The sequence below is a fragment of the Bacillus rossius genome, chromosome 12 (assembly GCF_032445375.1).
Source record: "Bacillus rossius redtenbacheri isolate Brsri chromosome 12, Brsri_v3, whole genome shotgun sequence".
Taxonomy (NCBI): domain Eukaryota; kingdom Metazoa; phylum Arthropoda; class Insecta; order Phasmatodea; family Bacillidae; genus Bacillus; species Bacillus rossius.
In genome coordinates, this window is record NC_086339.1 from 25,527,908 (window position 1) to 25,540,929 (window position 13,022).

General features: G+C 39.5%; 1 protein-coding gene across 4 annotated transcripts in view; it reads left to right on the plus strand.

The window, feature by feature from the left end:
* Positions 1-13,022, plus strand: part of LOC134537741 (uncharacterized) — a 178,442-nt gene that overhangs the window by 154,223 nt on the left and 11,197 nt on the right. For all 4 annotated transcript variants that reach the window (XM_063378502.1, XM_063378504.1, XM_063378506.1 and 1 more), the window contains 4 exons: positions 269-436; positions 6,802-6,924; positions 7,896-7,988; positions 10,452-10,547. In XM_063378502.1, coding sequence (XP_063234572.1) covers positions 269-436; positions 6,802-6,924; positions 7,896-7,988; positions 10,452-10,547 — 480 coding nt within the window. The remainder of the gene's footprint in view (positions 1-268; positions 437-6,801; positions 6,925-7,895; positions 7,989-10,451; positions 10,548-13,022) is intronic.

The following is a 13,022-nucleotide window of genomic DNA, read 5'->3' on the forward strand; positions in this document are numbered from 1 at the left end:
ATTGTTGTTTTCATTGTAGTAGATTATTTCTGGTTTTACGGGCGAGTTACATTCAGTATTGCTGTTAAAAATTTATTGGCATTTGATCTGACAAAACTCGTTAATCCGGTGTGCAGTGTTCCAGAACGTGCTGGATTAAACACCTTTCGCTGTTTGCGGTTCTTGTCGGACATTACATTCTCTAATAATTTCGTTGTTAATAAACCATTGAGCTTGAACAAAATATAAAAATGCGAGCAGGTATGCACGCTCAGGTGTGTCTTCGCAGGAGAGCGTCGGCTGGGCGGAGATCCGCCTGGTCTCGCAGCAGCAGGAGACCACCACCGTCGTGGTCGAGGTGCACCGCAGCGAGGAGGGCGCCGCCCCCGAAGAGGGCAGGGGGAGCGACGCCAGCCCCCAGCAGCTCAGGTTCTCCCGGCCGCCCGCGCCCCCGGAGGTGAGTCCCGTCAGGAGGCAGGCATCGCATCCCCACCAGGGGCGTAGTCAGGGGGGGGGGGGGGGGTTAGGGGTTCTACCCCCCCCCTTTAGCCCCTATTTTTTTCTTAACTGAAAGCAGGTTAGCTAAAAGCCTGGGTGTCTTACTGCCATCACCGGCCACTGCACTGGAGGGGAAGAGTAAGCGAGCCCTACAGATTCTCCTTCCCTTCCCCTACCCCTGTCGCGAGCAGAAGCTATAAGGTTGTGATGCCGGCCGTGACGGGTCCCGAGCTTTCAAATATCTTACACCTACTGTACTTAACCAGCGCGGTAATTATAAGCAGGTGGTGGCTGGGTAACTCTTCAAGCTAAAGCTAATTGTTTCCAGGAATAGGCCAGTTCTGCCGAAACCCAACCAGTTTTATTCCTTTTTTTTTTTTTTGTATTGTCGAGCTTCGAGCATGATTAATGATTTTGAGTGGATGTGGACAAGGCACTTGGATTGATTAAAATATCTTTAATTAATTTCTTACTTCATCACTCAAACAATTTTTTTATTAAAAAATTAATAATATTTTTACTATTACAATATTTAAAGTTAAGTACTGAAAACTGCTCAAATAGCACTATTCTACACCTTAAAATCCAAATTTTTCCGGGGGAGTCCCCCCCGGACCCTCCGCTTTAATAAGGGTGGGGGGGGGCCATGCTTCTTAACCCTCCCCTCCCCCCCATACATAAATCCTGGCTACGCTACTGATCCCCCACTAATACTTCACACAATCATAGCAGCCCAACTAAGTTTACTTATTTTATGTGCAGCTGATTTTGGTATCACGAAATTTCCCATCCAGAAAATGTTCAAAATAATGGTGTCCATGCAAAGAATGATTCATGTATGTTATTTTTTTTCTCTCTCTCCAGGTTACATTTCTGTTACAGTTGCTATATTTTCCTTTATAAGTATGTATGTGTATGCATGCTTCTGCATGATACATTTCCCATTATTATACATTTTATCTACTGTATGGGCCCTGTGTCGTGAAGCATAAAGTATTTTACCTCTTGGTCTTGTACAAGTAAACATCTGGAATTCCCTTTTTATACCATTTATTTTCCTTGAACAGGAAACTAAATTTCAAAGTAAATTTCTAGATAAATTATTTTATTCTAATACTAACTACACCTAAATTTTATAGTTAATATTAACTATACTAATTATTAAATTTGTGCCCAAACTTATTTGCGTATAATGTCGCCGTGCTACTCAAACAACTGCGCGAACTTCCACTGTCAGCTAGACTTGCACCACCTGTATTACGTCAACAGGGGGATTGACCTGCCGCTAGCAAGGTCGTCTGCCACGAAGGACAGAGGGAGAGGGGTGTGGGGGGAAAGGACCGTGTCGTCGCCTGCAGATAACGGCTCGTGTGGCACGCCGTGCAGGGGAAAGGGGGGACGAAGAGTCCAGCTGACCGGGAGAAAGACACGCGCGCCTGATACAGCGCTACCTGTACGAAGTAGCGCCGACTGGCCCGCGCGGTGTCTCACCGCGCGCAAACACAGTCACAGCGGGACGTAAAACCCAATATAAATTTTAAAGTTTTAAGCTCAATATAACTACAGGGAGTATCAGCGATCAGTTTACAATGTTATTATTACCAAACAAGATTAAAATCCAAAAAGTTAATTAAATTTAAAAAAAATTATAATTTTTTTAAATATATTTTAGGTATGCCTACTCGATTTAGGTATGCCTATAGACCAAACCACGCTCTGCTACCAATTGTAATGCCCCTCGTGCCCAAAAATTATATTATTTTAAATTTATTAAAAACACCTTGGAAACAGCTGGGCAAAATATTAAGAAAATTAAAGTTAATTACCAGAGGGGACACGAAGCGGTGAACAAGATAAAATTTACACTCCCTGCACACTAGTAACTTGGGAGTTCGTGGATCGTTATGTAGAAGAAGGTAGATGTTAAATAAATACACTATATAAATAATTTGGTCTATAGGTTTTCCTGGTTTATTTTTAAGAGGTTTTGTTTTAGCATTATTTCGACATGATAATAAAAATCTTAGTAATTAACAAAGATAAGGGGGCGCCCCTAGATTATTTAAAACAATACACATTACACCTTAACAAACAAATGATTACGTTAACAAAATTTCAAGTATAGCACCAAAATTTGATTCTCCCAACGGTTACATATATATGAGTTTCCTTGATTTTACATGTTCTGATGATTACGTTCTTAAAGCACTGCTCGCTGGTATCTTGTTAATTAATTTAGTTCCTTCTATGCAAGTGGAATATATATATATATATATATATATATATATATATATATATATATATATATATATATATATATATATATATATATATGAGCTCATATCACCCGGGTCTTCCCAGGATGACGTCAGACTGAGAGGAAAACTCTTCTAAAGGGGGAAATCAGCTGCAGGTCCCGAAGATCATGCGGGGAGCAATTTCTCTCCCCGTAAACTTTGACCCTGTCTGAAACACATGTCAAATTCAAAACGAATTAGACCTGCGTCCAGACAGTCATACACAGTCGGCGCGAAAGGCCAACAAACAGGAATTTGGGGAAGAAAATAAAAAGGCTGGATTACTCACCAAACAGGGTGTGAAATCAGGGCTCGCGAGGTGTCTCGCGCCGACATCAGCATGGCGCGTACCGAGAATTCGCGGATGCGCGGAAGAAACTAAAATTTTTAGGAAAGTAAAAAAAATAATAAAATTTAACTAAACATGACTTTTTCTAAATACTACATCTGACTGGCTACTTTACCACTGGGATCACATCCCAAAGCAAGCTGACTACATTCTTGTGCACACGAATTCGCCGTTGCCGCGAAAAGCCTCTTAGCACAGAGGACGCCGGTAAGACGTGGTCAGTAGCCGAGGTCGGAGAACTAAGTGCCGGCGATGGCGGTGAAGGCTTCTAATTAAATCGGGCGCTCAGCCCTAAGAAAAAAGGGGGGGAAGGTTTGGCTCGGGGCCGAAAACATGTAGAGGTGCCCGAGGCGGGCGTGACAACAACACGACATGTGCGCTCTCTACCGGCGGTAACAGGAAGGCAACAAACAATCTACTTCTACAGGCCGCGAGAAGGAAGCATAGGGCCATAGGGTGCCGCGGCGCTGCTTTCTAGCGGCGTAAAGGGGAACTAACTGAGGCGGTGAGCTGACTTGCCACCAGGTGTCATGAGGGTGAGCTCTGCACGCTGGCTACCAGGCCCGCGGTTACTTTTTTCACCGCTAGATGTCGGGGACACGTCTGTAAGACCAGGGAGAATGTCCTTGAATTAGGCCATCGTCTTGGCTAAGTTCCCGTCAGATCACTGCTCCTAGCTTGATTTCTCAGAACTAACGGGGAGGGGGGGGGGGAGGGTGGACAGAAAACGTCACTCCGCTGGGAACACCGGGCCACTGGAGCCCCATTCGTGACGAGACTTGCTATTCTCAGCAGGCCTCTCAGAAGTAGCAGCTTGCAGCCCAGAAGCTGCTGTATGCAATTTTGGTCATGAAGAGAAATAAAATTACAAACTTGGGACGTGACTGCAGGCGAGAGAAAATCAACCGGGCTGCCCACGTCCACATTAGACAGCAAAATATCAGATTTGCCCCCTGAGAAAGGGCTTCGGTCCACTGGCACAAAGTTTAAACACGTGGCGTACACTGGCCTAACAAAGAGTAAATCACCCCCTTATCAACCAGATAAATTAAACAAATAAGATTTCCAAAAATTTTTCTTTAATTATAGAAAAATTAAAAAAGGTGACGAAATGCCTAATTTCCGGCACAAATTAATAACTAATTATTATAATTACAGAGCTGCCAACCTCAAATCACACCCATCAGTAATGGCAATTAGGTATATGAAAAAAGTACGCGTAAATCATGCACGATAAATTTTACCTGGGGCATTATAACACACTCTCAAGATAAAACAAGGACAATAATATGCAAAAGAAAAAGAAAAAGATGAATACAATGCAAATTAATGAATAAAAAAATCTATTTGAACAATACAATCATCTGAATATGTAAGAAATATTAATAATTTTACTGGATATTTTGAATCTTCAATTCAAAGTATTCAAAGTTAAACTTTAAAGCAACTGTCTTTTTATTTGCTTTTTTTTTTATCCTGGTTGGATAAGAAATGTCATGTAAACAAACAATACAAACACAAGGACTTGTAAACAATAACTGCGTTCGTTACTTTCGTTTCTTCAGATGTAGCGAAAAAACGAAGATATAGATTTATTGCTCGTCACGGCTTTAAAATGTTCTGCATGTTTCTTTGATTCAATATGCCGTCTACAGTCATCCCTTCCACCATGTGCAATCGAAAAGTCACACGTGCATACATTACAAAACCGTGGCGTTCCAAACATTTGTTAACGACAAGCATGGCCATTCTTTTGAATATTTAAGTCAAAAGTTCTGAAGACTTGCGTGTTTTTTTTTTCCCCAGATACACATTATTCTGTCACACGCTTCATTTCTAAAACCGGCACTGAAGAACACAACACTATCGAAAAACATAAAAAAATTTCACGTCTGTAGACACGACAAAAACACTATGATGAAAAAAATGGCTTTCAAGAAATAAATTAACACAACACAGGTTAGCCAAAGTACCGTACAAAAATTATCGTGATTTAAGTAGCCTTCAAACGATAAGTCCGAGAATATGTACTAGTTGTATCGTACAACGGACGTAATACCATCCCATTATTATTTGAAAACACGAGAATTAATTTACTTATTTCGACAGTACATCGTACATGCGCACACTTACTAGTTCCGTAATTTGTGCAACCAAGCGATGTATTCAAACTGCGTTCACGAAACAAGCACAGCAGAAACGGAATTTTCTCAGTTACCATGCAGCACAAAGCCTCGTTTCCGTAATAAACCAGCGATGTTCCGTAATTCCGTAATTCGGGGTTAAAATAAGTAATTACGGAAAATCCGTAATGGTTGGCAGCTTTGTAATTAATAAATAATTAATAACTAATTAAATTATTAATAAATGATTAACATGATGTTTCACAATAATAATCTAGTGTACACAAAAGTTCGATAAAATAGCACTCCTAGCACATCAGTAGAAAATAAATTATAACATTATAACAAATTAATTTGTAAAATAAGGAAAGAAGAGAAAAAATATGAACAGTCAATAAACTTGGTTAATTTCTTCGTGATTTTAACTGTTTAGTTGGTGTTATTAATATTTTGGCATCAATTACTCTTGAACAGGGTAAGTTGAGGGAAATCAAGGGGTTGGGGGAAAATAATTTTGTCGCACTCCATCTCTTATGTACAAAATGGTATCTACCTAATATACAACTTTTCAAACTCCACTATCACAAAATAAGACTAAAGACTACAGTACTGTGTGTTGTCATAATTGTAAACGAGATCTGTCCATTTCACATTACTTATACGGTTTCTTATGAATTCAGTTAACAGTAGACTTGTAATTTTCATCTATCAGGGTAAACCCAAGCATTAAAAAAATGGAACTCAACCAGGGCCCCAACTGATACCTATTCCTTGGTAAATTTGTTCTCCCCTTCCCCCCCCCCCCTCCGACTCACCCCGCCCTCTTGAGAGCCCTGCTCTAGAACACACTGTGAGTGATTACTGATTAGACAGCTTTCCATCTTGGTATGTTTAGTGCAGTTGTGTAAACCAAGTGTGTAAATGAGTCATGTAGGGGTGGGTCTGAGTTTGACTGACAAACTTTGGCTGCAGGTTCATCCTGACAAAATAAGTTGAAAACATATTTAGGATGTAGGTATAAAGTTCTTCTCAAGAGTGGTATACATGTTTCTTTGTGTATGTGTTTCTTTGTGTATGTGTTCTTGGTGTATGTGTTCTTGGTGTGTGTTTTTTGCATGTGTGTTTTTTGCATGTGTGTTTTTTGCATGTGTGTGTTTTTTGCATGTGTGTGTTTTTTGCATGTGTGTGTTTTTTGCATGTGTGTGTTTTTTGCATGTGTGTGTTTTTTGCATGTGTGTGTTTTTTGCATGTGTGTGTTTTTTGCATGTGTGTGTTTTTTGCATGCGTGTGTTTTTTGCATGCGTGTGTTTTTTGCATGCGTGTGTTTTTTGCATGCGTGTGTTTTTTGCATGCGTGTGTTTTTTGCATGCGTGTGTTTTTTGCATGCGTGTGTTTTTTGCATGCGTGTGTTTTTTGCATGCGTGTGTTTTTTGCATGCGTGTGTTTTATGCATGCGTGTGTTTTATGCATGTGTGTGTTTTGTGTGCGATGAAGAGAGAGAGAACAACACGTGTATGGCATCTGTACGAAAACTGACAGATCTGTTGTGTGGCAGGAGAGCAAGTGCACGAACCTGTCGAAGAGTCCCTCCAGCAGCTCGTTCGCGAGCCTCGCGAGCAGTGCCGCCAGCAGCAGTCTCAGCAGTGCCATAAGCCAGGAGCTCCTCAGGAGATCTCAGGTGCGTTGCCTGCTGCCGCTACATGCTCCCATCCTTGTACTGCCTGGGAAATAAGATATTTTTGATTTAAAAAAAATTGGTTGTGTGTAAAGTCGGTTTACGGACGATAGTTTAACGTGACGTCATAACAAAACATTGATGAAATAATTGCGTACTTTTATGAATAAAATTGAATCATTTATTCATTTTTATTGAATTATTACTATTTTTTATGGATACAAAGGAGTGAAATGAAATCTACAATTAAATTGATAAAATTTACTTTTATTTGCACTCATTAATTCAAATATGTTTATTAACAATAACTTTTATACATGTTTGCTATTTAACATCCTCCAATCTGTGTTATTCTGTTAAGGATAGGATGATGAAAGGAAAAGTAGGAAATGAATGGGAGTGTTTCAAGGATGATGTGAAGGAAAATGGCTTACCCAACACTAAGATGCAGTCAAAAATAATATATATTTGCGCCACGGACTCTGCAGCAATGGTAGGAGGTTCAGGTTTGCAAAAAGCAATATAAAATGAGTGTAATGGGACACAGCGAAACGGGACAATGTGCGTAACGGGACACTTTTTCGTGCGTGCAGCCGGCGTTCATCGATTTATTAGACGTCACGTCAAAAAAAAACAGTATTTAAACCTTATGAAGTACAACCTCATAGCTGGTCGGAAAAATTTAAAATTGGTGTTAACTAAAGAATACAGGAACACAACAATATGTACTCGCATATGCGTTAAATATTTCAACAAAACTCAGCATAAACCTCGATACTTATTCCCTTATGAAATTGTGTAACGGGTGCTTTGGCTTAGACTTGCAGACTGTTCAGAAAGTATGAAACTGTGTGCAAACAAATAATGGTCTTAGAATAATTCTGTTCAAGTCATGGTTATTGATCTGTCATTAAAAACTAGTGTTACAGTGTGTAGTTTCAGTTTGTGACTGCTAATATCTTTTTTTTTTCCAGAAACGTGAGGAAGACAGTACGCAAAAGGGAGACGACTGTAAGAAAGAAATACTGAAGAGGATAAACAATGAGAAACGACAGCAACATGAGCAGGTGTGTATTCAAATGTAATTTTTTTTCCATTAAAGACTAACAAATGAATAGTGCTAACTATGTATGCAAGATAACAGATAAGGTATAAACTATTCTTTATTATATTTTTTTACTGTAGTATTTCATTGAGAAGGAGAAATTAGGGTGGTTAACTGGTCAGTTGGTCCGCTTCCCAACAAGGTAATTTCCAGGGGGGTCATCCTGGAATTTTTCAACCAGTGAAATTTGGCGGACGTTTCTGTCAGCCGGTGGATTTTTCCTGCTTCTGTCACTTATCCATCTCACAATTTTACTCTCATCCATCCACATGCCTCGATGTCTACGGGAAGGAGAGGGGATGATGATGCCTAAGCCAGTGATGGCTCATTTCGATGGTAGGCCAGTGTGAGGCTTCAACTAAGTGAATCAATAGAAGCTCTTTTTAATATTCAATTTGGCTTTGCCAGGAAATTTGCTGTTCATTATATTTGGAACTGCCGTTCTAATGCAAATCTTAAGTGTCTGGTGAAAAGCTTTGTGTGTGTTGCAAAACTTTAAAACATTGGAATTAATTAATGACTTTCAAGTGGTGATGAGTTTGTTATAAAATTACCTCAATCTTCTATACTGTTATCTTTAAAGTACAAATTTAAAATAAAATAATTGAACACTTGTCACTTACGGTTATGTATCCATTTGTTCCTAATATTTATTGGTTTTTGAAGTAAGCAATTATTCATTATTATGCTTTAAATCTTTTTTCTTTTATTTACAATTCCTTTTTAAAGAAAAGTTTTTTCCCCCCAAAACCATAATAGATCAATTATTATTACTACAAGTAAAAGAGTGCATACACATAAGGATTATCACCAACCCCCCCCCCCCCTCCCCCCCCAAAAAAAAATCCAAAAAGTTTTATATTGCCACCAACAAATCTAATAAAATTCTGCACAAATAAGACAAACCTGTAAGACTAAACTTATAACAAAGGTAAAGAAAACTGATAACGTTTGGTCGTACTTATCTGAAAATTCGTAAATATGATCACACAATTATTAACTAAGCATCCCTCCGACTTCATAAATATATTTGGTTTGGACTATACAATATTATATAATGTGGATTTGATATATACTTATTTGCTAAAAAAAATTATCAGATTCCACTTTATCTAAATAATATTCTTAACATTTATTACATATAAAAAAGTATTTTTGGCTCATCAACATGTAGCAATTTAAATAGTTTCCTTAAGTCATACCTTAAGTCCCTTGAAAATATCATTACAGTTTTGCTTCTCTCTTGTCACTTAATGTCACTGTGAAGGTGTCTCATGTCGCTCATGTCACTTATGTCACTGTGAAGGTGTGTGTCCTCTTGCTCATGTCACTGTGAAGGTGTGTGTCCTCGTGCTCATTTCACTGTGAAGGTGTGTGTCCTCGTGCTCATGTCACTGTGAAGGGGTGTGTCCTCGTGCTCATGTCACTGTGAAGGTGTGTGTCCTCGTGCTCATGTCACTGTGAAGGTGTGTGTCCTCGTGCTCATTTCACTGTGAAGGTGTGTGTCCTCGTGCTCATTTCACTGTGAAGGTGTGTGTCCTCGTGCTCATTTCACTGTGAAGGTGTGTGTCCTCGTGCTCATGTCACTGAAGGTGTGTGTCCTCGTGCTCATGTCACTGAAGGTGTGTGTCCTCGTGCTCATGTCACTGAAGGTGTGTGTCCTCGTGCTCATGTCACTGTGAAGGTGTGTGTCCTCTTGCTCATGTCACTGTGAAGGTGTGTGTCCTCGTGCTCATGTCACTGTGAAGGTGTGTGTCCTCGTGCTCATTTCACTGTGAAGGTGTGTGTCCTCTTGCTCATGTCACTGTGAAGGTGTGTGTCCTCTTGCTCATGTCACTGTGAAGGTGTGTGTCCTCGTGCTCATGTCACTGAAGGTGTGTGTCCTCGTGCTCATGTCACTGTGAAGGTGTGTGTCCTCTTGCTCATGTCACTGTGAAGGTGTGTGTCCTCGTGCTCATGTCACTGTGAAGGTGTCTCTCTCATTGCTAATGTCTCTGGATGATACCTGTCTCTCTCATTGCTAATGTCTCTGGATGATACCTGTCTCTCTCATTGCTAATGTCTCTGGATGATACCTGTCTCTCTCATTGCTAATGTCTCTGGATGATACCTGTCTCTCTCATTGCTAATGTCTCTGGATGATACCTGTCTCTCTCATTGCTAATGTCTCTGGATGATACCTGTCTCTCTCATTGCTAATGTCTCTGGATGATACCTGTCTCTCTCATTGCTAATGTCTTTGGATGATACCTGTCTCTCTCATTGCTAATGATGTCTCTGGATGATACCTGTCTCTCTCATTGCTAATGATGTCTCTGGATGATACCTGTCTCTCTCATTGCTAATGATGTCTCTGGATGATACCTGTCTCTCTCATTGCTAATGATGTCTCTGGATGATACCTGTCTCTCTGTGTTGAGCGCAGCTGATGGAAGAGTTCAAGAGGGCGCACCGCAAGATGTTTGCTCACGCGGTGCCAGCCCAGGTGGTGAGCGAGGACAGCGCGGATGGCAGCGAACAGGTGAGGCCCGGCTTTGTTCATGTCCGTGGGAATCTCCTGCTCGTAGTTGCATAACCGGCTCCCCCCAATTACCCCGGGTCCCGGGGCGAGGGCGGGAAAACTCTCCCAGCCGAGACGTTGTTGCCACGCTAGCCGCGTTACAAATGCTGCTCTCGTTAATGCAATGTCGTCGCGCGTAGGACCAGTGTACACGCTGCTGGAACAATGTGATACTGCGCTGTGTTGTGTGGCTGAACAGTGCGGGCTCTAATAAACCATTCTCTGGTTTTGTTTTGATTTTGTACATATGGTTTTGTGAGGTGCTAATTGTGTGACACAGTAAATGTTTTTTAGTGAATTGCAGTGTACATTTTAAGAAAGTGAAACACGTTAATTAATTTATTTTTAAATAAACTTTTTATTTTTTTTAAATCTCAAACATTTGGTCAAGTTTATGTGCATTCAGAGTTCACAGTTTTAACCTGATTGTTTTAATATAATTGTCAGTTTTTGAATGATAAACAGCTTTAAAGAATTGTTATCTGTATTTTTCTCGTGAACAATACACTTGAGTTGTAGTATTCAGACAACCGAGAGATAATATTTCAGTTAGCAAGAAATTTAAGCCTGATTGACTTTGGTAATTTTATGAAATATCCCTCTTTGATTAGAACATTATATGTGAACTAGTTTCTTAACCTTGCATAGCTTTCAGGAGTTGTTAAAGTTCAAACACGTATAAACAGAAGATGAGAGCTCCAACACAATTTATAATATTTCATTAAGCATGAGAGTAAAAGTAACATTAAACTTTAATATTAATGGAAGCTGCCAAACATTATAGTCACTTATTTTTTACTCAAAAATTAATTAAATCTGAGTGTAGAAATTGACTAAAAAACTTAGAAAGGTTATACAGCTAATATTTTACACTACTGTTGAATAATATTGGGTAATATCATAATTATTTATACTCTTTTATTTTTGAGCTCTTAAAAATGCTCTAACTAGTACAATGCCTAATAATTTATATTCTAACTTTACCCTTACATACACTTCTATACATATTTATATTTTATAAAAAAGCTGGTCCCAAAAATGTTAAATTTTAAACTTATTCCTCTACAATGTCTTATAGTATCTTGGTTTTAAAGCAAAAAACTAAGATAAAAACATTATTGCAGTGACAAAATATTCCTAAAATGAAATGACAATGGTATCTTCACCAGATAAGTTTATCTTACTAGGTAAAATTGAAGTTTTGTTCTTCGGATTAGCTTTTGTGTACACAATGTTAGCTTTTTATGTGCTTCTATGTAATGGCTGGTTTTATCTTATCTCATCTCTCAACATGGCCATATGACCTGTACAAAGGTCCCAAGTATTAGGAGTTAAATTTGTTGCTTTTGTCCAGATTAACTAAATATAAATGCATATACATTTATTTATACTCTGAATAAAAATTTGATTTCTTAGAAAATATGTTTTGTTGATAACTGAAAACTTCGTCAAATCATGCAGAATATTTTTGTTGGATACCTGACTCGAGAATGCACATGTATTAATTTTTTTACATTTGAGTGTTGATGAATATTTAATCTCCGTGACAGTTAAACTTGTTTTGAGTAATAATTTTGTTCCCTTCATATCAGTGTTTTTAAGTATTGATTGCATTAGTTTCCCATTAAGGAGTGTTATCTCTGAGAGTGCAAACACACACTTGACTCACTGTTAAGGTAAAGCACGTGTGAAGTGATAACGCGCGTGATTAACATTGTCGCCCCGGGGGAGCGAGCGAGCGTAATCAGTGTTTGTCTCCTTGTCCTTGGACTCGGCCGAGTGTGCCTGCAGCAAACACGTTGTGTGTGTGTGTGTGTGTGTGTGTGTGTACTGAAGCGTTGGGATCTGCGCACAGACTGCTAGCTGCGCCTTGGTTGTCTGTCCGAGTGGGTGGGGATTTGCGGCGTTTTGTGTGATTTATGGAAGTTGCAAGCTCCTGAGAGCATGCAGCGGGGAGGGAAGAAGCCGTCCGTGACAGTAGTTGTGCGGAGTTACTGGGTGAGTGCTCGTAGCCATTCCCGTTCATCAATGATCTCCGTTCTCCCTACTGTGTGTGCGTTATGTGGGTTAGTGTGTGGTTTGTGTAGAGAATGGCTGGAACGTTTTGGACATGGATATAAGGTAATGTTTTTTGAATATAATTCTAAAACTGAAATCATAGTCATCCTTATATTTAAAAAAAAACTAGCAAAACTGATTAAAAATTGTGTTTCATAAATAAATAGAAATACAAACCGCTGGACTATTTGACATAAAAGTGGGAAAATTTTGAAGCTTCCGCATGCAGATTTTAGGTGCCTGTTAAGTACATGAGGCTAGTATAGGAGGTTGCCTTGATACTATAAGAACAATGAAGACAGCGTGACTTCACTGTAACATCACTCACGGCTCCAGAGCTTTAGGTCCCTCACTTGTTAGCAGTCTTTCACCTGCTAG